Raw genomic sequence first — 27,663 nt, 5'->3', positions numbered from 1 at the left:
TGGAACTAGAGCGTATCGTGCTTAGCGAAATAAGTCAAGCAGAGAAAGACAACTATCATATGATCTCCCTGATATGAGGAAGTGGTGATGCAACATGGAGGCTTAAGTGGGTAGAAGAAGAATAAATGAAACAAGATGGGATTGGGAGGGAGACAAACCATAAGTGACTCTAAATCTCACAAAACAAACAGGGTTGCCGGGGGAGGGGGTTTGGGAGAAGGGGTTGGGATTATGGACATTGGGGAGGGCATGTGATTTGGTGAGTGCTGTGAAGTGTGTAAACCTGGTGATTCACAGACCTGTACCCCTGGGAATAAAAATCTATGTTTATAAAAAATAAAAAAATTAAAAAAAAAAAAAGAAAAAAAAATGCATATTGCTTACATAAAATTCAGCATCTAGATAAGAATAAGATATTAAATGTATATGACCCTTAGAATATGCTTCTATGTTGAAAAAATTCTTAGAATTCAGTACATTTTTAATAAGTTCTATTTTTATTATTTTAATCTTATTTGAGCAGCAGCAAAAATATCCATGCCTCCTGCTTAGCGACTTTTCTGAAAATAATAGGTGATCTCAGGGTATTTCCAACTGTAATACCAAGGAGATCATCAAACTCTTCATCATCCAGCTTAATTAATTAATGACTTAATTAATAAACATTAATTTCTTATGAACTTAAGAGCTAGGCATATTTACCCTAAAGAACAAAAAATACTATTGGAGGGCTTAGACTATAGGTTGGTACATAACTGGGTTTTTGTGACCTAAATGTGGTTGTAGTGCATACTCTTCTTTACCAACTGGATAGAACAATTGTGAAAAAATAAATGTGTGCAAAATACAAAATGTGTGCTCGCTTTGGCAGCATATATACTAAAATTGGAACAAAATACAAAATGTTATGGTAAGTCCATCAAGGCATTTTTCAAAAGAAAAATAAGCCTTATCATTTAAGGATTATGGAATCTTAAAAAAGCAAGATTAGAAAATATTTTTAATAAATCTTAAGATGTAGACTAAAGATCTCATTTAGGTTTTTGGAGCAGGAGGCAATAAAAGCACATACATTCATAGGCTCTCAAAATGTATCCATTCCTGACTTCATTTTGGTATTTTAGCTCACTGCTCATTAAAGTTATTACCTTAATTTATTCAATCAAAATATTGATTCTATTCTCATGCTGCAAATAACTTGTGACATGATTTGGATCTTAATATGTTTTTACTACTGAAAGTTAAACTAATGTTCATCCTCTCACCTTTCAAATTGTAATGTTTGTATCGTGTTTTTACTTTAGTTTAGAGGGTTTTTATAAAATTGTTTGTTTCTGTTTTTGCAAACTGCAATCTTGAAGTTTGTTTAACCAAAATTTATACAATAGACTCTCCAAATGAAGAAGTTAATTAAGTCACCCATTTGTTCTGTAAAGTAATAGCCATTAAATAACCAAGTCCCCGGTTCCATGTTACCATTTTGTTTTGACCTCCTGAATATTTGAGATAAGGGAAGCTCACCTCAGTGAATACTTCAGAATCCAGCTGTGACTTTATTCAACAAGTATTAATTTACTACATTAGCAGACCAAAATAAAGTCACTAGCCTTTAGTTAAACAAATTACCTTATTTTGGAATGCCATAAGGAATCCATGACTAAGAAAGTAATCTAACTGATTTTTTGTAGAGACTACTGCTGGAAACTTTGTTTTCCAACTAACCCTGAAATCAGACTTCATTTTATTTATTTATTTATTTTTAGACTTTATGTTAAAAGAAAATTCACAAGTTTATGTTTCAAAGCTATGAGATGTAATTCTATCTAAAGATACAGAGGACGTGACAACAAACTACCCAGATGCTTTTGGCTGTATTTGTTTTCTATTGCTGATGACAGATTACCACAAAATTAGCAGCTTAAAACAGTCCCTTTGTTTCTTTTTCTTTTTCTTCCCTTTTCTTTCTTTTCTTTTCCTTCCTTCTTTCCTTCCCCCTTCCTTCTTTTCTCCATCTCACAGTTTTTAGGTATAAAATCTAGGTTGTCTAGGCTGGTCTGTGCTCAGTATCTCATAGGGCTGAAACTAAGATCTTGGCCAGCTATGTCTTGTCTGCTCCTCAAGGTCATCTTCCAGACTTATTCCCGTCATTGGAAGAATTTAGTTCTAGTAGTCATAGGACTGTAGTCCCTATTTCCTTGCTGGCTGTTGGCTGGGGTACCCTCTGATGTAGGGGGCACTCAAGTGCTTGCCCAAATGGTCATCTCCAACTCAGCACTGAAAAACCACCCTCACACCGGATCTCTTATACATATCTAATAACTCTGATTTCCTCCTCTGCTTTCAGCCAAAGAAAAACGTTTCCTTTCAAGGAGCTCAGGTGCTTAGGCTAGACATACCCCTCAAAATCTAGTGTAGTAATCAATTGATTAGTAACCTTAATCATAGCTATAAACATTCCCTTTTTCATTTACTTTAATTATGCCATATAACCAGGGCTGAAGATAATGGGGCCATCTTAGGATTCTGCATCAGCCAACATAATTTTTGTGGAGAAATTTAAACAATGTGAAGAACATAAAAGGAATGACTAACCCTTAGCATGTAAATGCTAAGACACATAATAATAGTAACCACAAAATTTGGCTTAATGATCTTTTTAAGATTACAATGTAGGGATCCAACAATAAGGACTTAAAGGAATACTGAGGGTTTTACTATTTTAGAAATGAAGAACTACCAAGTAAAATGAAGAAATGACCGGGTAATTGAAATAATTCTTAACTATAAGATACAAATTAAATGTCCTGATGGTAGGATCAGGTGGCAGAGGCCATGTAACATTTCTGTGCAACAATCTACTTCGGCACTTTAGGTTGTTGCTATTAAAGCTGAACGCTACTGTATGGGTTCCACCACTTACCCAGGACCTCCTATTTTACCCCTGCTTAGGGTCATGCTTGCACATTGCTGTACCGCTCCTACACTCTATAAGGAAGTTAGAAGAGATAAGAAAGGAAAGAAAAGAGAGTGGGGGAGGGACAAGTGGCTTTGAAAGAGAATTTGAGGGTTTTGGTTTTCTCAGTGAGAATTTGTAGATGGAAAAGAATCCTTGTGGGCAGGTATAGGTGTGTGTGAGGGAGGGGAGAAATAGACTAAAGATGCCAAGGAAGGAGGAAGAGAAGGTTCCAAAGCATGACAGTGTGGATGGAAGCAAGAGAAAGGTCTTGAAAGATAAAAAGGGGAAAGAATTAAGAGTCTTCATGGATCAGTTTGCTTTGGAAAAAGAGGCGTTATTTTTCTGAAATGCAGGAAAAGGAAAGAGGATGAGTGGTAGTTTCAGATGAGAGATGTCTAGTCAGTTCATGTAAGGTGGGTTTTATCCTTTCATTGTAAAGAGAAAATTTTCACATATTTTCTTTTCTATAAAGTGACAAAAAATGGTAGGGCAAATAGAACAATTCAAATAATGTTTATGAGTATTAAACGATGTAATACATGTAACATGCTTGGAATAGGGCATGTCACATTATTTATTTATTTGTTTATTAAGGATTTTATTTATTTATTTGACAGACTGGAATCACAAGCAGGCAGAGAGGCAGAGAGAGAGAGAGTAAGGGAAAGCAGGGTCCCCGCTGAGCAGAGAGCCTGATGCGGGGCTCGATCCCAGGACCCTGAGATCATGACCTGAGCTGAAGACGGAGGCTTTAACCCACTGAGCCACCCAGGTGCCCCGGGCATGTCACATTATTAATGTTCATAAATGTTATATATTTTTAGTATTATTGTCATTATTTCCTATGACTAAAGAAAAAATGAGGTAAAGTTGTGACTTAAAAATAGTAAAAAGGTATTTAGTAACTTGTTGAATAATAGTATTGCTCTAAAACATTGAGCCCCTGGCAGACATAATTAGCATTGTTCATGGAGCATCCAGTCACTGTGGTTAGTCTTTTTTCTAAAAATGCTTAACATTCTGGAAGGTATAGAGAAAGCAATGGGCATCGAGGTTTTTAAAAAGTCAGAGGTAGGAGCTCTGGGATTAGGTTGTTTTCATGAGGGTGAATCTGAAGTTCAGAGTGTACTAGGAGGTTTAAAATAATACATTGAGTCAGAGATGGAAATCCTGGCAGTATTTCAAATTTTAAAATTTCAAAAATTGAAAAGTATTTTATTTATTTGTTTACTTGACGGACCAAGATCACAAGTAGGCAGAGAGGCAGGTAGAGAGAGGGGGGAAGCAGGCTCTCCACCAAGCAGTAAGCCCAATGCAGGGCTTGATCATGACCTGAACTGAAGGCAGAGGCTTTAACCCACTGAGCCACCGGGCACCCCAAAAAGTATTTTAAAATACCCAACATACCTGAAGGAAAAGAGGGATAAGTATAGAGTTTAAAGTATTAGAAAGCAGAGTTCAAGATGACCATCTCCATGACTTCGGCTCTCCAAAGTAAAGTGGAGCTGAATATGAAAAAACATACCACCATGATAAAGATTGTGATTGAGGGTGACATTACAAGCAGGGACAAAAGGAAAAATTGTGACTCGTGGATAAGATTCTTATGCAGCTTGTAGAAGGAGGTTCTGGATATCAGAAAATAACAGATGGTGTGGACCTCAAAGCAGGCAGTGGTAGTTGTAAGAAGAAGGTAGGTCAAAAAGGCAGTGGAGAAATACGAACATAAAAGAAGCAAGTAATTATATTTTTGAGAACTGCAGGAGAAGTAGTGCCCACTTAATAGACCCCAAGGATGCTGAATCTGGAATTCCAGAACTGTGTAACCAGTATATGTAATGGTTAGCCACATGTGACCTTTTAAAGTTCAAATAAAGTGAAATATTTCATTTCTCAGTTCAAACTCTCAACAGCCATTGTAGTTCAATATATTGGATAGTACCTATTTTAGAACATTTCTATCACTATAAAAAATGATAATGGAAAAAAAAAATTCCAATGGATAGTGCCCTACTGGAGGTACAGAGTAAGTTAGAGTGCAGGATCTTACAGAACGAATTGGAGCAGAAGAAAACTATACCTAATGTGGATATAAATGAGAACATTCTGTCTGTATTTGACAATTTTGAAATATTCTTTTATTATTTTAACACTTCTAAAATTAGTATGACTCATATAGTAGATGTGCTCATTTAAAAAAGTAGGGATTTTTTTCTTCTGAAAAACTTAACAAATTTATGATGCATCTCACAATCATTGGCATCTTAATATCAGTGAAACATGGTAACAACAAAACTAAGGAATTTTCATCTTGGGTAGTGATTGCAGAGATAGAATCAGGAGTGTTGGCAAGAGGACTGGAGAGATATGTGGTAATGGAAATTGAGCTAAATTTAGAAATTACTAGCCCTAAGGCACCAGTTGGAACTTCCTAGTAATGATGTGTTGGTGACAGTTTAAAGTACATTCTCAGGTTCCTAGTATCTGATTCAAGATTCTTAGTACTCCTATTGAACAAAAATTGGGTTGATGGAGTCTCAGGGTAATGATTTCATTCATTATAAAGAATTCTCTTGGATGGTGTTGAGCTAGCTTTGACAACTAACTATAGCATGACTTCCTTAAGATTGGATGTGAGAGATTGGGAGAGAGAAAGGTTGAAGGGTTACCCCTTTTCTCTGGGTGGAGAAAACCTGTAGAAAGGGAGAGAAATAGCAGTATGTCCAAAACAAATGAAAAGCCATTGGATACTTAAGATAGATAGCTATACATCAGGATTTAGACTTGAGATCTAAACTTGGATAGAAATGAGCTACACAGTCCCAGTCTCAGCAGAGAGTCAGATTGGAACTGAATGTTTTTGTTTATTTCCTCTGTTGGTTTGTTGATGCTATAATAACTCTACCATGACTTTTTATAGAAAATTAGGATTCTAACCTTTTAAATTTATCCATGTGGTTATTAACACTTATAATACTTTTTCTCCCCTGGAATGTTTGTTTTCTCTTAAAACATTTATGTATATGTATAACTAACTATATCCATATATGTTTGTGCGTATACATATACATATATATAAAAACAGTATAGCAGAAGGAATTCTGTTTCCAGAGTGAAAATATCCAATTTTGAACTTAGAATCCAGCATACTAATTAATTTCAGATTTAAGTTCAAGCATGTTTCATCTTTTGAAGTTATAGGTCATTTTATTTCTTTTTTTTTCCTAAGTCTTTATGTTTTTAGATCAGTTTTAGGTTTATAACAAATTGAGAGGAAGGTACAGAGATTTCCTCCTATCTCCTACCCTCACACACGAACAGTCTCTTTCATTATCAGTGTTATTCAGCAGGATGGTACATTGTTCACCAAGGACAAACCTACATTCACACTAGTTTACCTTAGGGTTCACTCCTGGTGTTGTACATTTGTTGGGTTTAGACAAATGTATATTGATATATAGTCATTATTCTCATATTATACACAGTATTTTTACTGCCCTAAGAATCCTTTGTTTGGCTTCCACTTTTATACAGCTTAATTTAACAACACATCCTATAATTTATTAGGTAGGAAAAAAATCAAATAATTTAGATACCTGAGTCTAAGGAACTCTTCAAAGCCAGACCAGGTAGGGAATACAGGCCACTAGGATTATGATTGTTTTGTTTATAACAAGATCTTTTACCACCCAAGACCTCTCAGGGTAAAAGTTTCCACCTCTGTCACTGCAGGCAGAAAAACAGGAAGAAAAATCTCTCTCTGATTTATTCAGCAAGAGACTGCTGTGATTTACCTACTGTGATAAAGGGTACCCAGTTATTCTTTTGCTGCCTTGGTGAATTGAAGCATCATACATGGGTCTAGCTGATTTGCTTTGTGATCATATTTAAAGCCATAAAACCTGGGTGAGCTCCTATGAAAACCTATAATTCCAGGATACTGAGGTCACCGTGGCGACAAAAGGAACTCAGCCAGTTTCCTATTCAGTGCATCCTGGATGAAGGTGCTCTCTCCAAGAAACATTAAGAACATCTGTTAGTTTATTTGTGAAGCAAAGGGTTATGCTAATTCACAACCTCTGGAAGGGGGTCTGAGTAAATCTCTGTCTCTAGGAGTGAATGGTGTTTGAAACACTAACCAGGGCAGGACCCAGTCTAAGAAGTTTAATCTGAGACAACTCTGAAGTCCGGGATGGGGATTGCAGAGTTGAGTCTGGTCATGTTTTATAAGTCCAGTGGCTCTAACATGTCTGATTGAACTTTTAAAAAGAGAGAAAGTGGAGATATGTTTGAAATCCAAGTCTAGGGAGAAAAAAGGGGGAAAGAGGTTATAGAAGGTTTCTCTAGGTTCCTATAAGAAAGAAGTTTAACAGGGTGCTTGGGTGGCTAAGTTGATTAAGCAGCTACCTTCAGCTCAGGTCATGATCCTGGAGTCCTGGGATCAAGTCCTGCATCAGGCTCCCAGCTCCACAGGTAGTCTGCTTCTCCCTCTGACCTTCTCCCGCCTCATGCTCTAGCTCTCTCTCTCAAATAAATAAATAAAATCTTTAAAAAAAAGTATAACAATACTATCCAAGTTTGCATTTATCTTTTAATATAAACCACAAAATATTAAAGAGCTCTTGGAACTCTTTGTTACTTCTCCATGCTGGCTATTTTGCCATTTCCTTTATTTCCCCTAATGTTTTCCTGAGTGAGAGTTTTAAAACCAAAAGGATCCATCTTGCATGCAGTTCATCATTTTGAGTGACTTTGGAGCCCAGTTAGACAGAAGGCAAGAGCACCTCTCCTGCGGTTCTCATTCTTTGTACCTTTAAAAAATATTTAGGTTTTGTCCTGTCAACAATGATCCTAATTTCACCAGAGCATGTGTACTGAAGGATTTGGTAGCTCCCAAGTGATTCTAATGCACAGTCTAAGGTGAAAACCAAAACGGTACTCCCTCATCTTCACCTTCCTCAAATCTTTTGACTTTGGCTTTAGTTCTATTCTGACTACCCCCGCGACCAACATGTCCACTTTCAAACCCTGTGACCAACCAGAAGTGCTCTACCCAGCCCTGAGATCTTAAACTTAAATATCCCATACTCCCAACCTGCCCTTCTTTCCTTCTGGCTCTGCCTTTTTTTTTTTTTTTTAATTTATTTTTTTCTCACCATAGTACACACCCTCCCCAATGTCCATCCATCCCACCCCCCTCCTCTCCTAGCTCTGCTTATTTTGTTAAAGACCCAGTAGTCTGTTTCAACGGTTGTCTTGCTAAACCCTTCATTGTTATCCTGCTGTCCCCAAATAGGAAAATTAAAGGCCAGGAATATAATACCTATGTGATCTTTCCATTTTTACCCTTATGGTTTCCAGAGAAAATCATAGCTACAAACACTGGTGCCACAGCAAGTTCATGGTCTCTGGTCCCAACCAGAGGGTGTCTCAACACTGCTCAGATCTCCACATGTTGCTGGGGTCATCCTTATGTCCATTTCTCCTACACTCTGACCCTATTCTGTCTGTCACTTGGAAGCTTCCTTCTCTTTTATCTGGGAAAGAACCCTATACCTGTGCCTTGAACCCTATACCTGTGCCCCCTTCTGCCTCCTTAGTGGAATTCCTCCTTCACCTGTCCCTTCACTTGTATCTCTCATATCACTAGATGTATTGATCATTAACATCAGCATTTCCACAACACAGATGAGCTTGGAGGACATCACACTAAGTGAAATAAACCACACACAGAAAAACAAAGACTGTACAATCTCACTTTTATGTGGAATATTAAAAAAAAAAAAGCTGAACTCATAGTAATAATAGAATGGTGGCTATCAGAGTCTGTGTAGTAGGGGAAAGGGAGAAAGATACTGATTAAAGAGTACAAATTTTCACTTAAAGTAAGTTCTTGAGACCTAATAATACACATCATGGTCACTATAGTTAATAATAATGTATATTTGAAATTTATTAAGAGTATATCTCTAGTATTCTCACCACACACATAAAAAATGATAACTCTGGGGTGCCTGGGTGGCTCAGTGAGTTAAAGTCTCTGTCTTTGGCTCAGGTCATGATCTCAGGGTCCTGGGATTGAGCCCCACATTGGGCTCTCTGCTCAGTAGGGAGCCTGCTTCCCCACCTCTCTCTCTGCCTGCCTCTCTGCCTATTTGTGATCTCTGTCATATAAATAAATAAAAATCTTTAAAAAAAAAAAAAAAGGTAACTCTGTGAGGTGATAGATATGCTAATTAGCTTGATTGTGGTAATCATTTAATTAAACTTCAAAACCTTATACTTTATACTTTATATATAATTTTTATTTGTCAGTCATACTTTAGTAAAGCTAGAAAAAAAATTTTTAAGATTTTATTTATTTATTTGACACAGAGAGAGAGATGTCATATGGAAACTGCAGCCTGCTCCCTGTGCTAACCATCTGAAGCAGAATTACTAGACGGGGATAGGGCTGAGGGACTTGCATTTTGCAAAACCTCAACAGATGATTTCAAGAACTTAAGAACCAGCTTTTAGTCTTCCATTTTCTTTTCTTTTTAATTTTTATTTATTTATTTGACAGAGAGAGATCACAAGTAGGCAGAGAGGCAGGCAGAGAGAGAGAGAGAGGTGGAAGCGGGCTCCCTGCTGAGCAGAGAGCCTAATGCGGGACTTGATCCCTGGCCTGAGATCATGACCTGAGCTGAAGGCAGAGGCTTAACCCACTGAGCCACCCAGGTGCCCTAGTCTTCCACTTTCATCTGGCTCTCTCCCCTGAATATGAAATTCATTTTCTAGATTTGTCTCCATAGCCTCTCCAAACTCAGTATGTCCAAGATTGCCCTCCTGCCTCAGCCCCTTCTTGTCATATCCACCTCTACTCCTTGGCCTGTGTTTCTAGCTCAGTGAATGAGAACAATCTTAACGAAATCTTACAAGCCAGAAATTTGGTCATTACTTTGAATATTTTTTCCCCTTTATCCCCCATGTCCGATCAGTTTTCAGGTCATAATCTGTTCCATCTCTAGTATTCTCCAGGGTGATCCTTTGCTTTCCATACACACGGGTACTACCTCAGGCTAAGCCATCATCATCTCTCTTCTGAAATATTACAACTAACTGGGTCCTCTGTTTTCAGTCCTGTTTACTTCTGTCCTCTCTTCTATTCCTCACACAACACTCAGTATATTTATTTCTAAAAGGTAAAATATGTATTTTCTGCTTAAATTTTCTCATGACTATCTCTTGACTACAGAATTAGGCCCAAGCTTGTAACACGACATGTGTACCCCATAAGGATCTGATGCCCGTCTCTTCACATGCTGTTCGTTTGGTAAGAACTGCAGGTGTACTGGATAGAGGCCCACCCTAATCTCCTCCAGGGTGGGTGGCCTCATCTTAATTCCTTACACATGCAGTAACCCGATTTCCAAGGAAGGTCATGTTCTTAGATACTGGGAATTAGAACTTCATTGCATAAATTTTGAGGAGATACAACTCAATCCATAACAAATGGGAATTGAAGAATAATTTCCAGACTCTTTGGTTTATTCATAGCTCTGTGATCAAACATTCATAGATCAATACCAGCTTTTAATCTCCTATTTAAGAGTCTGCATTATAGCATAATGTCTGTTGTGGTGGCCATGGAAGAGAAGTATGTAAATGACTTTTGCTGCACAAGGCTGCAACACTTATTTCCAAGCTGTGCTCCTTACAGTTGGACATAGGGGACAAGGAGGTCCTCAGCCATGGCAACTCTTGAGCTAATTCACCCACATGCAAAGAAGGTTTGAAATCTACCTATCTAAAATACAGCTTCTAGGCATGTTCAAGGGTATATTTTTAGTCATCCTGTTGATAGAAAATCAGAAGACAATCTATACCCTCAGCAGTGGGAGACAAGAAAGCCGAGAGATAGTTTTTTGAAGGAAAGTGAAAAATAAAAGGAAAAAGAGAAAACATAAAATGTTATGTCCCTGTATTATCTAGTACTTTAAAAAATCTTGGATAGATATATCATTATAACATTCAAGTTATACATTTGTAATTTATAGAGTATATATATAGAAGAAGAGTTCCCTACCCAAATTTTAGCTCTTGAAAATCATAGAATAGAAAAAACAAAAAAGAATTATAATCTCCATGGGAGCAACATTATACCAAAACCAAAGAAGTATTTCTGTTTGGAATCTATTGGAAAAGTAAATGTTAGATTAACTTCAGCAGTTTACTTTTCATTTTCACAGATAAGATTGAAAAGACAAAGGCCATTGTCTTTCCATTGATTGGAAACATTGCTAGGGAGCGTCTCCCTATTACAGGGACAGGCCTGTGACTTGGAAATAGTTTTTCGTAGGTAGCTCTTATTCTTAAATTCAACATGATTTGCCAGTGTAGAAAATTGCTACATTATATTTATCACACGGTTATAATTCCTAATGGCTTGAGGAGTCCTAGAGCTGACCACATCAATACTTGGCACATTTTCAAAATGCAGAGAAAGTGCTGAGACTCCAAAATACTGTGCTGAATTCTTTAAAACTGAAAAACAACTGGTTTGTATAAAGTAAAATAAGAATCAAATGGGTGATAATGACTGCATTTTTGAAATTCCATTGTAAATTATTGTCTAAAATATTGTTTAAAAAAGAAAAAAAAAGCATGTTTGCAAATACATTTGAATTGCCTTGGAATTTAGCAAGACTTACTGCTTGGTTTAATATTGAGACAGATTGCAGATGCTTACAGAAAATATAATTACCTTTTTTAAGCCCCAGCAGGCCGTTTTGAGGACTTCTGTGTTAACTTACCAAATATATTGGAAACTTCTCTGGACTCAATTAGATTGGCATAAACTAGATCCTTCCTAAAGTCTTTCAAGAACTGTTTATCAAAAAAAAAAAAAAAAAAAAAAAAAAAAACTGTTTATCTATCTATCTATCTATTTTTAAAGATTTTATCTTTTTATTTGAGAGAGCACACTAGAGAGGATGAATGGTGGGAGGGATGGAGGGAGAGGGAGAAGCAGATTTCCCACTGAACAGAGAGCCTAATGAGGGCTTCAATCCCAAGATCCCAGGATCATGACCTGAGTGGAAGGCAGATGCTAAACCTACTAAACCACCCATGTGCCCCACTATTTATCTAAGACCATTTCACCCATAAGATGTTTTACAATATTTCAAACACTCAAATGGTTCTGAATGGATCAAATATAAATAATTTTTTAACTGTCTATTGATTTAAAGAATTGGGGGAGGAGAGAACTTCATAAAAAGTTGGGGATACTTTACAAAATCTTAAGTATTTCAAGGATAGAGCCCAGTTTAATTCACAAGATAGTCCTTTTTTGGGTCTTAGCTAGCTTGCTAGTTGAGAGTTTAGAGTAGGCAGTCTGAAAGATTTTAAACTTGCTAAAGTGGTCTGCAGACTAAACCAGCAGCAAAACTAGGAGGTCAGGTTGCCCCCAGTTCACAGGGACTGTACTGTTAAAGAGCTCCCTTTTCTCACAACTGAAGGTCACACGAAGACCAGTGACATCCAGACAAACATGGGCACCTCTGGTCACTTTTATCCTGTTTAGAATATGCTGACTGAGTCTGAAAGTGAGTATCTTGAAAATATTGAGGGGTCAGCAAAGCATATTTGACTCCCTGCCAAAACGCTTTCACTAAGGTATGTTGTAGCCAAGAGTAGTAGTTCATGGGGAATTTAATCCGTGAGCTTTTGATTCATTTACACTAGACTCATCAAAATGTCATAGGAGATTATTGAATGTCCAAGAAACTTTAAAGTTTATGAGGCCATTTAAGGTTTTCATCTCTGAACCAGAAAATCACAGTGCAGGAATACTGAGAATTTAAACATACTGGGGGGGCAATTTCATTTTGACTAGTAGATCCTAGGAAACCCTGGAGTCAACTCATAATTTCTGAAGTCTAAATGCTATTCTAACATTTATACGTACTAAGGATACCCAGACAAGGAGTGCAGGGATAGAACAAGAATGTTCAACATTAAAAATATCCCAAACCCACAGTTAAATAACTCAGTTTAATTGAGTATCTGCACCATGGCCCAAGGATGTGTGGATTTAAAGATAAATTTCTTCCAAGTGAGTGGAAAACAACTGGGGCTTTAAAAATTTTCATCCATCAAAAGAAAGTCACACTGAATTAATCCTTTGACATTCTGTAATATTCTGGAGTGTTTGGTAGTTTTGGGTTTTTTTTGTAAATACTTTAAAATACATAACCTCATCTGATTAAGTCAATGGGACTGATATTATGATCCCTATTTGTAAAAGGGAGAAATGGAATTATGTGTAACTTTGAATGTTGTTGCTTTAGTTGCATATTATACTTGATTTTATAGCTCTGAGCTGTGATGTATGCAATAAAGCCTCTATCCCACCTACCTCTACTTTATCTTAATCTGTCTTTCCCACACTTGCAAGAAATCTGTGGGGTTTTTAGTAAAAAAACAAACAAAAACATAATTCCTGTTAAAACACAAAACTTGGGTATGATAATTGGCATAACATTCCATTCTGGTTTTCTTCAAAAATAAGATGCACACTGCCGCGTGATTGCCTTCCTCCTTAATTCTACATATTTGCATTTTAAAATTGTCTTTTCCTATGGAGTAGTGTAAGCGTAGAGCAGTCTTTGGGGTACCTGGGTGGTTCAGTCCTTGGGTATCTGCCTTCGGCTTGGGTCATGATCGCAGGGCCTTGGGATCCAGTCCTATGTCAGGCTCCCTCCTCAGCAGGGAGTCTGCCTCTCCCTTCCCTCTGCTGCTCCCTGCTGCTTGTGCACACACACTCTCTCTCTCAGTCTTAAATAAATTAATGAAATCTTTAAAAAAGTGTGTAGAGTCGTCTTTGAACTATGTACTCCATAGTCAGGTCAGTCCCTTCAAGGCAGAGACTAAGAAATGGGCCAACACCTGTTTAAATTATGTAGTTGCCTGAAAGTTAAGTTTAACTTGTGCAAGTATGTTACAAAATGTAAATGGAGAACTTTTTTTTCCCCCTTAATAAAGTATAACTCAAATCATTCATGTTTAAAACAGTTGAGCCAAGGATTAAGATAACTTCTGCTGTATGACATTATTAACATGAATTGATATCTCCTTAATACAGTTTCATTTTGATAATTTATAATCAGTTAAGCTTGTAGATTTCATAATTTCTGGCATTTCTTCCTTACTCTTTTGTTTCTTTTTTATAGGTTACCAGACTCTCCAAAATTTGCAACTCCAGTTAATGTTAATTCAGTTGAAATTTTATTGGAAACTATATCGAATCCTGTGGTCAAATAAAACTTGCAAAGCAGGTGTCTTTATGCTGATGCTCAGGAACATTTGGAGAGTACTCTCTTCACTAGGGTTTCAGGGCAGCTTGTTCATCTGATTTTCCTCCTTCTGCCTTGGCCTCTCCCCATTCTCCTTTGTTGCTTCCTCCTCAGCCCCTCAAAAATCTTAGCATTAGTATGTCTCCACCTTAGTCTGTGAACTCTTCCATACTCTTTCTATGTATCTCCTGTATGACCTCATTTGTATACCATTGGCAAATTTCTACCACCCATCTTGACTTCTCTCCTGAAATCAGACTTTAATATTCTACTGCCTACCTGCCATTTCCACCTGGTTGTCTACTGTCTACCTGAAACCTAACGTAGCCAAAAACAAAGTCTTTTTCTCCCCTGCCAAAGCACTCCTTCAGTGGATTCCCCATCTCAGGCCAAACTCTGCAGTTACCTTTGGCTCTTCCTGCTTTCCCCCCTTCCCCATCCAATCCAGTGAGCGACTCCAGCCAGTTCTCTTTTCAAATAGAACTCAGACTCTGGCCATTTCTGATCCCCTCCACAGCTGCCAGCTTGCTCCTAGCCACCGTTCTTTCTCACCTGGATTACAAGACAGTTGTCTCTGATCAGCATCCCTGCTACCTGGCTTTAGTCACTTCATTTTTTTCTCCACACATCTGCAGAGTGGCACTTCCACCTCCTGGGTCATGGTAGGTCACTCCTCTGCCCAGAACCCTTTAGTAACCTCCGATCTTCATAAAAATTAAAATCATCATGGGGCATCTGTGTGATACAGTCGGTTAAGTGCCCGACTCTTGGTGTGGGCTCAGGTTGTGATTTGAAGATCAAGCCCTACATGAGGCTCCCTGCTGGGAGACTCTGTCTCTGTCTTCCTCTGCCCCTTCCCTCCCCCACTCCCCCCATGTCAAATAAATAAATCTTAAAAACCAATTAAAATTCTCAGAATAACCTACCACCTGTGGGTTTCTACTGCCTCTAATTCAGCTCCTACTACTGCTTTGGAACACTGACTTCCTTCTATTTCACCAGCTCTCAAAGCATAGTCCTGTTTCAGGGGCTCTATTTTTTTATGTTACTTTGGGCCCGGACCTGTATCTCCCCAAGACTGCTTTGTTTGACTTCCTCACATCCCTCATTCCTTATTCAAGTATCTTCTTGGTGAGGCCTTCCCTGTCCATCCTTTTTGGTATTTATATCCACATAATCCCTATTCCTGGAGTTTTCCATCTCTCTTTCTTTTTAATTTTCTCCCTATACCTTATTACTATATTAGTGGCTATAGATTTTAGTCATTTTGCTGATTTTCTGACCCTCCTCCAGCTAGAATGAAAGCCCCCTAGTCTATATTATAGGTCACTGTTATATCCCCAACCTCTTGACTAGTTCCTGGAACATGGGGGTAGTCAATAAATATTTGTTGAGTGAATAAATAAATGATGACTTCCCATCTTCCTCTCCTTAAGTCGAAGCAGGAACTATAAAAACATGAAAATGTCATCTAAATTATTAGATAATCATACTTGCTCATACTCCTGTGTAAATATAATCAACTTGGTTGTTGGGATAGGTAAAAAACTTATAAGACCATGCATTTTTAAAAGCTTGATCAAATACTGTTTTTTCTGAATCTTTAAAAAACAAAAACAAAAACAAAAAAAAAACTGGCCATCAATAAGTCAGAATTATATTGAATTAGTTGTTTCTGGGTCATTAAGGCACTTGACTGTGCCATTGCTCCCAAAGCACTAAATATAGCTGATATCGAACCAAAGGTCCTTCATGATCCTTGAAACTTCTTTGAATTTCTAAAGAAATATTCAGGCTTATGGGAAGAAGTTTTAATGAGACATTGTACTATTCAGGAGAGAAGAAATCATAGTTTCTGACCTCAGGGGCATTGATGAAATAATAGAGCAAAAGCTCTAGGGAAATTAGTTTTTAGGAAGTAGAATCGGGTGGCTCACTGCACATTCTAAATAGCATCAGAGTAAAAATGACAGTCTGGCTGATTGGGTTTAGTGATGTGGATAGATTTGGCTGCTATGTCATCCAAAGTAGAGTGAAAATCCCCACATAGCAACAAGATCTTAAAAAGGTACAAAAACTACTGGGCAACAATTGATTGTAGGACTTCATTTAAGTAAGAAGACCTGGTAGGCCAAAGAGGGACCAGGACAATTCCAGTACTAGAATTTTCATCAATTAAGATAGACAATTTTAAATTTATTCTTTTACCTATCCTAATTTGTTTGGTCCACAAATATTTATGGAGCATCTGCTGTGTACCGGGTCCTGTGCCATGGAGGGTGACCATGGTAGAAAGGATCCCGCCCTCATGCAGCATCTGTCCTAGTTGAGGTAAAAGGCATGCAGCAGACAGATAAATATATAAGTGCAAATTGTGGCGAGAGCTAGAAGGGACTAGTAGAAGGGAAGGGTGCCAGTAAAGAGGACAACAACTGTGCATGTGAAAACATGTTGTCATTGAAGGCTCAGTGCATGGAGTATTTGGTGTACTATGTACAACATTCCTCTATAAGGATGAGCAGATTAATGGTCTAGGTCCCACTTTTTCACACTTTCTGAGACACGGTATACCCCTAGCCCCCATTTTCCTCTACTGATACTTTCTGTTTTTCTCTACTGACTCCACACCCTCTGCTATTATCAAGCCTCTCCTGTTCTGAAACAAAAACATCACATTTGAATTCTTTTTCCCCGCCTTCCTAATTTCATTTCCTCATGACTAAAAGCCTCCTTTAGTTCCCTCCTTCCCACTTGTTGACTCTTTGTCTGAGGGGCACCTGGGTGGCTCAGTCGGTTGGGTATCTGATTCTTGGTTTTGGCTCAGGTCATGATCTCAGGCTCCTGAGATCAAGCCCCACATCAGGCTCTGTGCTCAGTGCTGAGTATGCTTGTCCCTCTCCCTCTCGTCCTCCCTGCTGTGCCTCTCTCTTAAATAAATAAGTAAGATCTTTAAATGAGTTTCTGAGACATAGATCTAGCAAGAAATCTAATGCACATATACTCAAGGTTTTGATTCAGCTGAACTACTTATATCTTTGCTTCAAGTATCCATGTCTTTTTATACTAAGCTACTGCATCTTAAAATAATGACTAAGTTATTGCATTATTTATATACTGTCTCACCAGAGATAGCAGTGGAGAACAGATTAAATTGTTCTAAACTATAATGAGGCTTTTGCCAAAAAGTTTTAAATCTTTAGGTTGAGATCTGATCAAGGTAGAACCATGTATTGACATATGACACAGGTTTAGATGTGGAATGGATTATTGTAATGTGTAAATAATAAATTGATAACCACATTAACATATATGAAAAAGAGTAGGTTTTTAGATGTTTATTCTCCAAGCCAGTGGGCATACAATAGGTCACATTCAAATGAATGTTCCATTTGCAGAAGGAGTATGTCTGCTCACTCGTTTTATATCACAGAGACTCGCCCAGTCTCACGCATGCTTTTCCAAGATTCTCAGGGGCACCTCGCAATCACTTCTACATTGATCTGCCTGGGATTCCACTTTGTAACTGGCCTTTGCTCTACCTGTTACCTCAACCCATGTTCATCGGTATTCAGACTGCCTGGCAACATTCAGCAAAAAGTTTGTTCCAGCTATTAATGCTCCTCTTTTCTTCTAGGATAGTTGCGGGACATTGTTCCCTTACATGGTGGAAAGGAGAATGCCTTCTTCCTTCTTGTTCTCTCAGGACTGACTCACAGCAGTGTTTTTTTGTTGTTGTCTTGTTTTGTTTTTGTATCTCAAGCCTTGGTTATTTAGTGGAAAATGTCTTCCAGTTCTCATACTCAACCCTTTGTCCTTCCAGGAAATGACTGGAAATGACTTATCACCATGGTCTACCCCAAATTGCTACACCTTTGGGAAACTTTAGGCTTTGAGGCTGGGTCTGGTTATTCATAGTCGATTTCTTCTTTGCTTAGAGTGAATTCTTACCCAGAGACTTATGTTCTGTTACAGTGAGGATGGTCTAGATCATGCTACAACCAGCAACTCCAGAATCTCAGTTGCTTCACACCGAGCAGGTTTATTCCTCACTCATGCTGTATGTTCATCATAGGTTGGGAGTGGAAAGAGGAGAGTTCTGTTTTTTACTTAGGGCTGGCTAGTGGGAGACCACACCATTTGGAAAGTGTCAGTCAGTGTGGCAGAGGATAGAGGAAATCATACACCAGTTTGTAACGATTTTCCCCTAGAAGAGACATCTATTACTTTTGCTCAGATTTCATTGGGCAGAGTAAGTCAAGTGATCACGCATAATTTCAAAAGACAAGGGAGTGTAATTCTGCGTGTTGCACATGTAGGTATGATTATACCTCCTTCCTTGAATTTTGTTTCTATGATCTTCCTCCCTCTCCTTATCCACCCCTGCCCCTAATGGCATAGCCCTATATGTATAAACTTCAATCATGTAAATGGTTCACGGTACCCCCATATTAATTAGTGGCTCTGGCTAAAGGTCTCACTTGAGTTGCTGACTTGGGTTTCAGTCATCTCAGGGCTCAACTTTCTTTAAGGTCACTCAGAAAGTTGTCAGGCCTCAGTTTCTAGCCTTGTTGGTTTCTCCATAGTTCCTGCTCATAGTATGACAGCTTGCATCCCCCTACAGGGCGAGATCAAAAAGAAAGAGATAATCTCAAAATAGAAGCCAGTCTTTTATAATCTCATTTTGAAAGGAACATATCATTACCTTCTGCCGGATCACCACTGGTACAATGTGGGAGGAGAGACTCAACAAAGATGTGACTATCAAGAAGTGGGTGATGTGGAGCCATTATGGAATCTGGTTACTACTCCCCTTTAAAAAGGATACTCACCTCCCAAGTAAACTGTAGCATCAAATAAATGCTTTCTGAATCTCAGCTTTTGCCAAGCAGCATACCCAATAAAAAGCAAATATAATTTAGAACTTCTCTTTAGGGGGGCCACTTCATTTAGACTAGTGTTGGTCATCTTCTCTGCAATAAAATGCTTCTTGTATCTTATCATTTTCTATGTCCTCTATCCAAGGACATACATTCACTCTTCCACAGAACATTTGCTTTATTTATAATGTTTTAAATGCTACTTTTAAGTCCTTTTTGTTTAGGTGGTTATGCTTTAAATGTAAGCAGACTTAATATATAGCAAATTAGTGCTTGATAGTTTTTCCTGCCCCTTTCTATAGAAGCACGAGCTATGTGAGCTAAGCATGACTTTAAATAGGATGCAGGGAGGAATTAGAAAGAGTGGAATGGTCGCCCAAACCACACATTAAAATTTATCCTTGTCAGCACTCTGTGATTCCACATTTCACCTTCCTTTCGGGTTAATCAAGAAATCATTGAAAGATATTAGAGAGAAAACACAATTTTGTAAGGGGAAGGAAATTCATATATGGAGGAAGGGAATATGTATGGCCAATATGATAACAAATAAGGAAATGAATACATGAACTTCCACATTCATGGTTTTACTGAACAAAAGTAGAAAGATTTCTTTGTTAATTGTTCCTACAGAAATAATCTCTGCTGTGCAGAAAACTAGGTGCTACTCCCTGCCGTCTCCTGATATTCAAACAGTTTGACTTACTGAATTCTTCAAATCAGCATCTGATCATTGCACCAGTGAAGTCTCTTGGATTAATTCGGTCAAACTGTACAGTATGACCAATGCAGACAGTCCATTAGAAGCACATGAATAGCTTGTTCCAAAGATTCCTTCTGCCTCTATTGTTTCTGCATTTTGGTTGCTTTTATCCTACTGTCTTGAATCTCTTATACCCCAAATTATAGTATGCTCACTGTACACAGAGTATCTCCTCCTACCCGCCTCCTCCTCCTCCTCCCTCCCCCAGTGACATCTCATTTCCTTCCCAAGAAAAACATCACCCTCCCATCTAAACCGGCCGTGTTTACGTTTCTCTGCTCTTTTCCTCTCTCCCCCTGGCATGCTGGTTTAATAAATTTTACCAAATGACTTTCCTGGCAGCTGTAAAAAGAAAACCCAGAGCAGGTTAATAGCAATCTAATACTGTACTTTTTGCCATTTCTCTAAAATGTACAGAAATGTTTGGTCATTGGATTGATTTTTAATGATCTAAATGATCAGATGTCTCAACGCTGCACTGCAGCAGCCTGATAATAAATAGGAAAGGGGAGGGGCTTGGGTACTGGATGCTCTCTCAGTGCTAGATGAATAATCCCCAGACACCAGCCAAGGAGGCAATATAAAGTATCAGCCTTTGCCAGATCATGTATTAACATTTTAAAATACAGACACATAGCTGTTTTAGTTTTGTGTATGGAGGAACTAATACAAATGTGTTTGATGAGGGTTTGCAAAGTCAGTGATAGGGTTAGGAATCAAACTGCAGCCTAATTCTGTGCGTTTCTGTTGACATAAGCAGGACGTCAGTGAATTACCTCCCAATAACCCCAAATAGCTTCTTGGCATCTCAAGGATGGAGAAAACATTATTTTTTATCCAAAAGGCAGTAGTACTCCCAAATGTATATGAAATCAATAAATTGTAAAATAAGTCATTTATCTATTTTCTCTGCAAGAAATAAATAGGAAAAAACAAGTATAGGGAAACAATTATATATTACAATCTCACCATAAGATTTATTAACTAGCTGCATAAACTATGGATGACTTGCTTAATTATTCTGTGCTTTGATTTCCTCACTGAAAAATAGACAACTGGTAGTACTGTTCTGGAAGATCACATGTGGAGAAGCAAGCCAAGTGTTTAGCATCTCGTCTGGCACTTGCCAAATATAAAGCTTATGATCATTACCCCAACTACTGTCTCTAGAATGGTACCCCCACCCTCCAGCCATGTCTCAACCTCACTGGGCAAGGCTGCTTCCCATGTGGTGGGTAGAGTGGGGTTTGGAGTCCACTCGCAGTTCAGTCACGTACTTTCTGGGTCTTTGAACAATAAATAATCCCTCTAGTTTCTTCAAGTTCTTCATCTATAAAGTGGAGAGTGTTAATACTCAACTTAGTAGGGTTATTGCAAGTATTAAAACAACTAAGTTGTCTAAAACTCAGTGCACAGGACCTTCTCCAGAAAGGAAAGTCAAAAAAAAAAAAAAAAAAAAGAAAGAAAGAAAGAAAGAAAAAAATGTTAGGAGCACCTGGGTGGCTCAGTCAATTAAACTTCCAACTCTTAATTTTGGTTCAGGTCATTATCATGCTCTGAGAGTTGTGAGATCAAGCCCTGCCTTTGGCTTGAAGTTTAGTGTGGAGTCCATCTGGGGTTCTCTCTCTCTCTCTCCCCGCCTCTACTCCTCCCCCTGCTTGCAAGCAAGCAATAAATAAATAAATAAGTAAATCCTTTAAAAAAATGTTAGCTTTATTTTATCTTTCTCCCCTCATTTGCAATGCACTGTTGCAGTGCAGTTTTGCACTATTGTTTCTATACGGTATATGGAAAGAAGCTAGTTTCTTATTTTAATGTACTTAATAATGTTCTTTTGAGAAGCTCAGCTCAAATTATATAGCTAAGATATACAGATACATAATTTACACCAGCCTAATCTGGGGCTGTCACTGATAAAGAGAGTTTTATATATATTTCCTGTCTTATATAGTATAGTTCTCCTTGAAAAATAAAGCAGTATTTCATTTTATAATATTGGATCTTAGTTATCTATAATAGTGAAGTTGGACTGACCACTGGTCTAATGGATCTCTGCTGGATTAGTTCCATTAAGTTTGTTTCATGGCCTAGCCCAGACAGCTTATTAATGGATTCTCTCTTAACCATGCCAGTTTGGTCCAGAAGGTATAACTGAAGAGGTTCAGTCCCAATGTTGTAAGTGATCCAGAGGCACTCTTTACTGATGATATCACAAGCATGGTCCTTGTGTTTAAAAGACACCATCTCCCCTCTCCCCATCCCATGTTTCAAGAAAACTAGATTCTAATTGAAAGAACAAGGCCTAGGAGTTGTAATAACAAGAGTTTCAACCCTCATTTGAGAAATTTTGTATTCTTGAGGTAAATGAGATCAATTTTGGCCTGTTAGGAAAATGTTCCCAGTGTTTTTCGGATATTGGAGAAAGTGTGGCAGCATAGCAAAGTTTTATGTGTATTCCATGGGGGCAAGGGTGGAGAATAAAACGAGAAAAACAGACATAAAACCAGAATAGAGTTTTATGGGATGTTTTAATTTTTTTAAATATGTGAGGTATTTGAAAATTAATCTATTACCAGAAATATAAGTAAGTTTTACATAGTATTGGAAAGGTGGATATCAACCAATTATATTATACAATGTTCCCCAATTTTTAAATGGTTAGAAAAAAAAAGGAATAAACCTTTGAATTGCCATTTGTTAAATACTTATTTTTCATCTCTGGAAACAGCAAATATCCTATAAATTTCATAAATCTATATTATTGTCTCTATGAAGAATAAAAGTATTTTGATCATGTGTTATTATTTCATATTTGCTAGTGTGCATTCTTAAACATCTTCGACCTTGTTAGATGTTTGGAGGCTTGAAAGTTACTAAGGAGGGAGGAAGGAAAAAGGTATGCCTTCTTCTAGAACTCAGCACCTGATCAGAAAAACAGAAACAGTATCCTAATATTATTATAAATGATGATGAAATGAATATCCTTGTGTGTGTGTTGGCACGTGTGTGTGCACATGTGCACCCTTGCACTCACTTTTGTAGAATAGGCTTTTGCCAGTAAAACATATTTGTGTTCTCTATTTTTAAAAGTCTACTAGGGGTACCCCGGTGGTGCAGTTGGCTGAGAGACTGGATCTTGGTTTCCGCTAAGGTCAGAATTTTAGGTAGTGAGGTAGAGCTCTGAGCCCACGCTCAGCACAAAGTCTGCTTAAGACTTCCCTTCTTCCTCTCCTTCTGCACTTCTATCACCCCAGGCATGTGTGCATGCACCCTCTCCCTTTGTCTTTCTCCCTCTCTCTCTCAAAAATAAATAAATAAACGAATAAATAAATAAATCAAAAAGAAAGAAAGAAAAAAGTCTACAAAATTGTACTCTAAGTAAGTCTTTCCCAATCCATGTTTCCACCAGTTGTATATGGCTGTACCTATTTCCCACCCCCTCATCATCTCTGGATATTTTTAGTCTTTAGTTTTTACCAACATGTAGGCAAAATATCTCATTCCAATTTTATTTCTTTGGTTCCCAGTAAGATTGAACATCTTTTTTTTTTTTTTTAAGATTTTATTTATTCAATTGAGAGAGAGCACAAGAAGGGGAGAAGCAGAGGGAGAGGGAGAAGCAAAGTCCCCGCTGAGCAGGGGGCTGGACTCTGGGTTTGATTCCAGGACCCAGAAATTGTGACCTGACCTGAAGTCAGATGCTTAACCCTCTGATCCACCCAGGCACCCCTGAACATCTTTTCAAATAGCTATTGACTATTTGTAGTTCTCCTTCTGGGATGCTTGCCCATATCCATTTCCCATTTATTTTTTAGGTTATTGGTCTTCTCTAATTAATTTATAGGCTTCCCTTAAGGCAGTGATATAAAAGCCACACCACTAAACCCACCCTACTAAAACTCACTTTGCATTAGTAATTGCTTGAGATCCCTGGGTCATTTGGCCTCTTCATATTTCGACTTTGTTGTTATCCTTTCCTGATTCAGCCCTCCCACCCCTGCAGTTATCAGCTTAGATGGCAAATGCTTGAGGGTAGCAAGGGAACAAATATGGACTGATTTCACCTATGTACAATGTGGTTAACCTATACCTTTCAAAGTAATCCCAACATATCAAAGAAATCTATCATCTATCTGTTACTTTTCAGAAGCAAACATTAAGATTCAGTGGGGAAATGAGCCCAAGGCAAATGAAGTGATAAGAGACCTCAGGTCTGTCTCATGATACAAGAAACCTGTACTCCTTCCAGCAGCCCCTGCTTTCTTCAGTTGAAGTTCTCTTAACTGAGCAGCACACCTTAACTATTTTATAGTACTCTTGGGGCTGTAAGGAGATGTGATGCAGACAGAGCCAAAACTGAGACTTAGTCTGATCAGTCTCAAGTTTTGGCTGGGGATGAAAGGAAGGAGAATGTGTCTTATTTTAAGAGGGATAAAGCCATCCCTCAATTGACTTGAGGAAGGGAAGGAAAAATGAAAACAATAATCTTAAAAGTACTGAAGCCACAGTGCCTTTGTCAGTGAGCTGGAGCCTGCAAATTACAAATGGAGAGGAAAATGAGACAGTCCATGTATAAATGGGAATACACCTAAGTGTTTGTGACTTGCCAAAGAAACATCACCAAAATGACAACAGCAACAACATGAACTGGAAAACAGCTAAGATTGGTGGTACATCATTACGGAATGCCATTCAGACAGAGGAGCTGAACAAAGCAGAACCGCACACGCCCTGATACCACCTTCTCCTCGCAGCAAGTACACTCACATACCAGAGACCTACCTTTGTGGGAGAAAGATTAGTTATACCTTGACCTATTTATGTTAAAGCAAAAACATGGGTAGAGGATTGCTAGAAGACAGTATAAAGGACAATTATGATAGCTTGGGCCACCAGCTTTCAGTAAATTCCATGTTACTTTACAGATTAGCTCATTATTCTGCTGTTCTTATGAATGTGTTAGCCTGCAAACATATCATTGTCACAAATTAGCCACCTAGTGTTTCTCTTAAAGTGATTTAATATAAGTACACCCACATCACAATATGGATAGTAAAATAGGTTCTTGCTTGATCTTCTAAATGGAATTCAGCATTAGGTATGATTATATTTCCAAGGGGTTTTTGGCACACACACACCATCTTCTGATGTGCTAAGACAAGGAAGTGATTGTCCTGAATACTGACAGTATCATGTAATATTTGAGATCTCTTTGGTTCCCCGGGAACTCCAAGAGAGAACCAACCAAGCCTACTAATGGATTTGCAAATTGAACATAGCTTTTGTTTTTGTTTACATTTGTCATCGCAGGTGTCATCAGAATGGTTGTTTCAATTCAAGAATAGCATTTGCAATTTAGAGAATTATCTTGAACATCTGATTTTTAAAGTGCTCTTTGTGGCAGATGAGCTCACCCTCCACAATTTAGAAAGAAAAAGTGAGAAAACATAAGTTTTCCTCTACTGTCTAACTTGATTAGCTATTAAGAAGTGCCCTTGTTTGGATTACAATAAATATTTCATGGTGAAATTTCTCAGTGAAGATACCTTACTGAAGATGGTGTAGGTTTGGGGCTGCTAACTCAATGATTGAATGTGCACATGAAAATAACTTACCATTTTATAACATGAAGTCTCAAGGGATGGTTATTAAGAGGCCTGGAAATGTCATGTAGGTTCTGCTTTGCCATGTTAGTATGTTGTCCTTTTGTTCTGATTGACCCTCCCCATTATCACAAGATGATGGCCCTGACCAGGCACAAGGTCCAAAGGTAGAAAATGAAACTGTTGTTCTTTGTGCTTCTCTTTTTAGAAAACACTTCACCCATCTCAGCTAACTTTATATCTCTTTGGCAGGTTTGGTCTTGGGATATAAATGAATTACTGCCCATTAAATGGAATTAGACTGTTTAGGACTTGCCCCTGAGATGAGTATGAAGCCTCTTTCTTTGATTACTTGGCTGCTTCAAAAAATAGATTCCCACAAAAAAATAATGGGGTTTCTGCCAATAAGGAAGAAGGGAGAGTAGATATTGAGCAGCTTATCAGGAATACTAAAGGAACCATGATGTTAATCACATGGTTCCAAATGTTAAAACTGATGTTTCAGCAAAGACAGTGTGATGCAATAGAAGCCGCATCTCAAGGTTTGATCCCAATCCTAAATTCCAATTTCCAAAATAGGAGGTCAGGAATCAATTTCATGACATTTGGGCCTCTGATACAAATGCCCTTAGCTCAGAGAGGGAAAAGGTAGAGTAATTTACCAAAAGGTGCTTGTTTGTTTTTCTGTTTTAGAAAGAGAGAACTGGGCATCCCTCAAAGAGAGTTGCCGTCCTTTCATTCAAATCAAGCCCAGAGAAAGGATTCTGTGGTGGGACTCTTTCCCATGTACCAGATGTTCAACACACTACAGAGACAGCTGTCATTAAGTTATTTTATGTCTTTCCCAAGAGAACTATCTGGAAGAAACACTTGGACTCTGACACCAAGGGTTAGTAGGGACTGGACCACTAGAAAACCAGAGGCTTGGTGGGGGGCTGATGAACAAGCAGCACTTTGAAAGCAGATCTCTGCCTGACTCATGGCAGTTGCAGCCAGGGAGCCCAGCAGGGAAGCGGCTGATGAACCCACAAAAGTGCCCACGAAACAAGGAGTCAGCTCTCAATATCTGCCAGGCCTCTGATGCAAGATGCCAGTTCAAGGAGAACAAACTTGTCCTTCCTTGCATCGTGTCTTCCCGTGCTCTTCAACCCCAGAGTGTTCACTATCAAGAGGGGGCAATCAGGAGAGCCGACTTGGCCCACCCACTCACCTCATCACCCCAGCTATGAGCAGGAAGGAAATGTGAGCTGAATCATGTTCGGAGTTTTGGATTACAAGTTGGAATGGCTATTCTAATTTCTGAATAGAATCTCAGCTGATAGTTTAAAGTGAATATAAAGTTCTGTATTGGCTAAGAGTGCCCTGAAAAGTCACAAGGCTAAGGAACCAAAATAAAATGGGTCACATGTCCGTATTTTCAATGATTATGTTACAATATTGATACTATTTTTTAAAAATATCCTGACAATACCACAATACATTTGTATCTCTGATTGGATATTTATCCTGTCTAATATTTGAGAGGAGAATTAAATAAAGTTATTTATACTGTCCAGCAAATGTTCTGATCTTTAAAACACCTGTGTTGCAGTAGCAAGCTCTCAGTATAGGTCTGCTTGAAAGTGTGAGAAGCTGTAATTCATTTAGAAAGTAATGTAAATGGGAAGGTTAGTACTGGGTAATAGTACCCGCCTGATCCCACTCAACCATCTATCACTTACCCTTGACCTTCTGCAACCCTGCCTATCTTCAGAGGCCTTTGGACTGGGAGTTTAGGACTGTCATTTGTTCATTATAGCTCCAGTTGATGAGGAGAGGCACCAGGGATTTGGGGCTACAACAGTCCCTTGATCTTTCTCCTTACGGAACAAAAATATTCAATCCTGACACACAGAGTTAGCCTCATCCCAAATGACTTGTACCTGTTGTCAGTGGGTAATAACGGGGGAGAGGGAGAAAAGTGAGTTTTTATTTTCATTAACTTTGTTCCTGCTTCCTGTATAACTTCCATTCTTTAAAAAAATAAGGCAGGAATTTCAAACACCATGAAAGCTTGTTGAGGGTCCTGACAACAAAGCACCTGATGCCCACCTGCCCCCTTTCTGCTTTTTAATTTTGCTCTGCC

The 27,663-nt window shown here is 38.3% G+C and overlaps 1 protein-coding gene across 5 annotated transcripts in view; it reads left to right on the top strand.

Annotated features, from left to right (window-relative positions):
• The window catches only part of LOC132028661 (cAMP-specific 3',5'-cyclic phosphodiesterase 4D-like), a 907,530-nt gene extending 880,454 nt beyond the window's left edge, over positions 1 to 27,076 (top strand). For all 5 annotated transcript variants that reach the window (XM_059417921.1, XM_059417920.1, XM_059417919.1 and 2 more), the window contains one exon: positions 26,232 to 27,076. In XM_059417921.1, coding sequence (XP_059273904.1) covers positions 26,232 to 26,496 — 265 coding nt within the window. In that variant the 3' untranslated portion in view covers positions 26,497 to 27,076. The remainder of the gene's footprint in view (positions 1 to 26,231) is intronic.
• The last annotated feature ends 587 nt before the right edge of the window (positions 27,077 to 27,663 follow it).

The sequence above is a fragment of the Mustela nigripes genome, chromosome 12, assembly GCF_022355385.1.
Source record: "Mustela nigripes isolate SB6536 chromosome 12, MUSNIG.SB6536, whole genome shotgun sequence".
In the NCBI taxonomy this organism is placed as follows: domain Eukaryota; kingdom Metazoa; phylum Chordata; class Mammalia; order Carnivora; family Mustelidae; genus Mustela; species Mustela nigripes.
The sequence above is the reverse complement of the archived record's forward strand: the minus strand, read 5'-3'. Positions and strand labels throughout refer to the sequence as shown.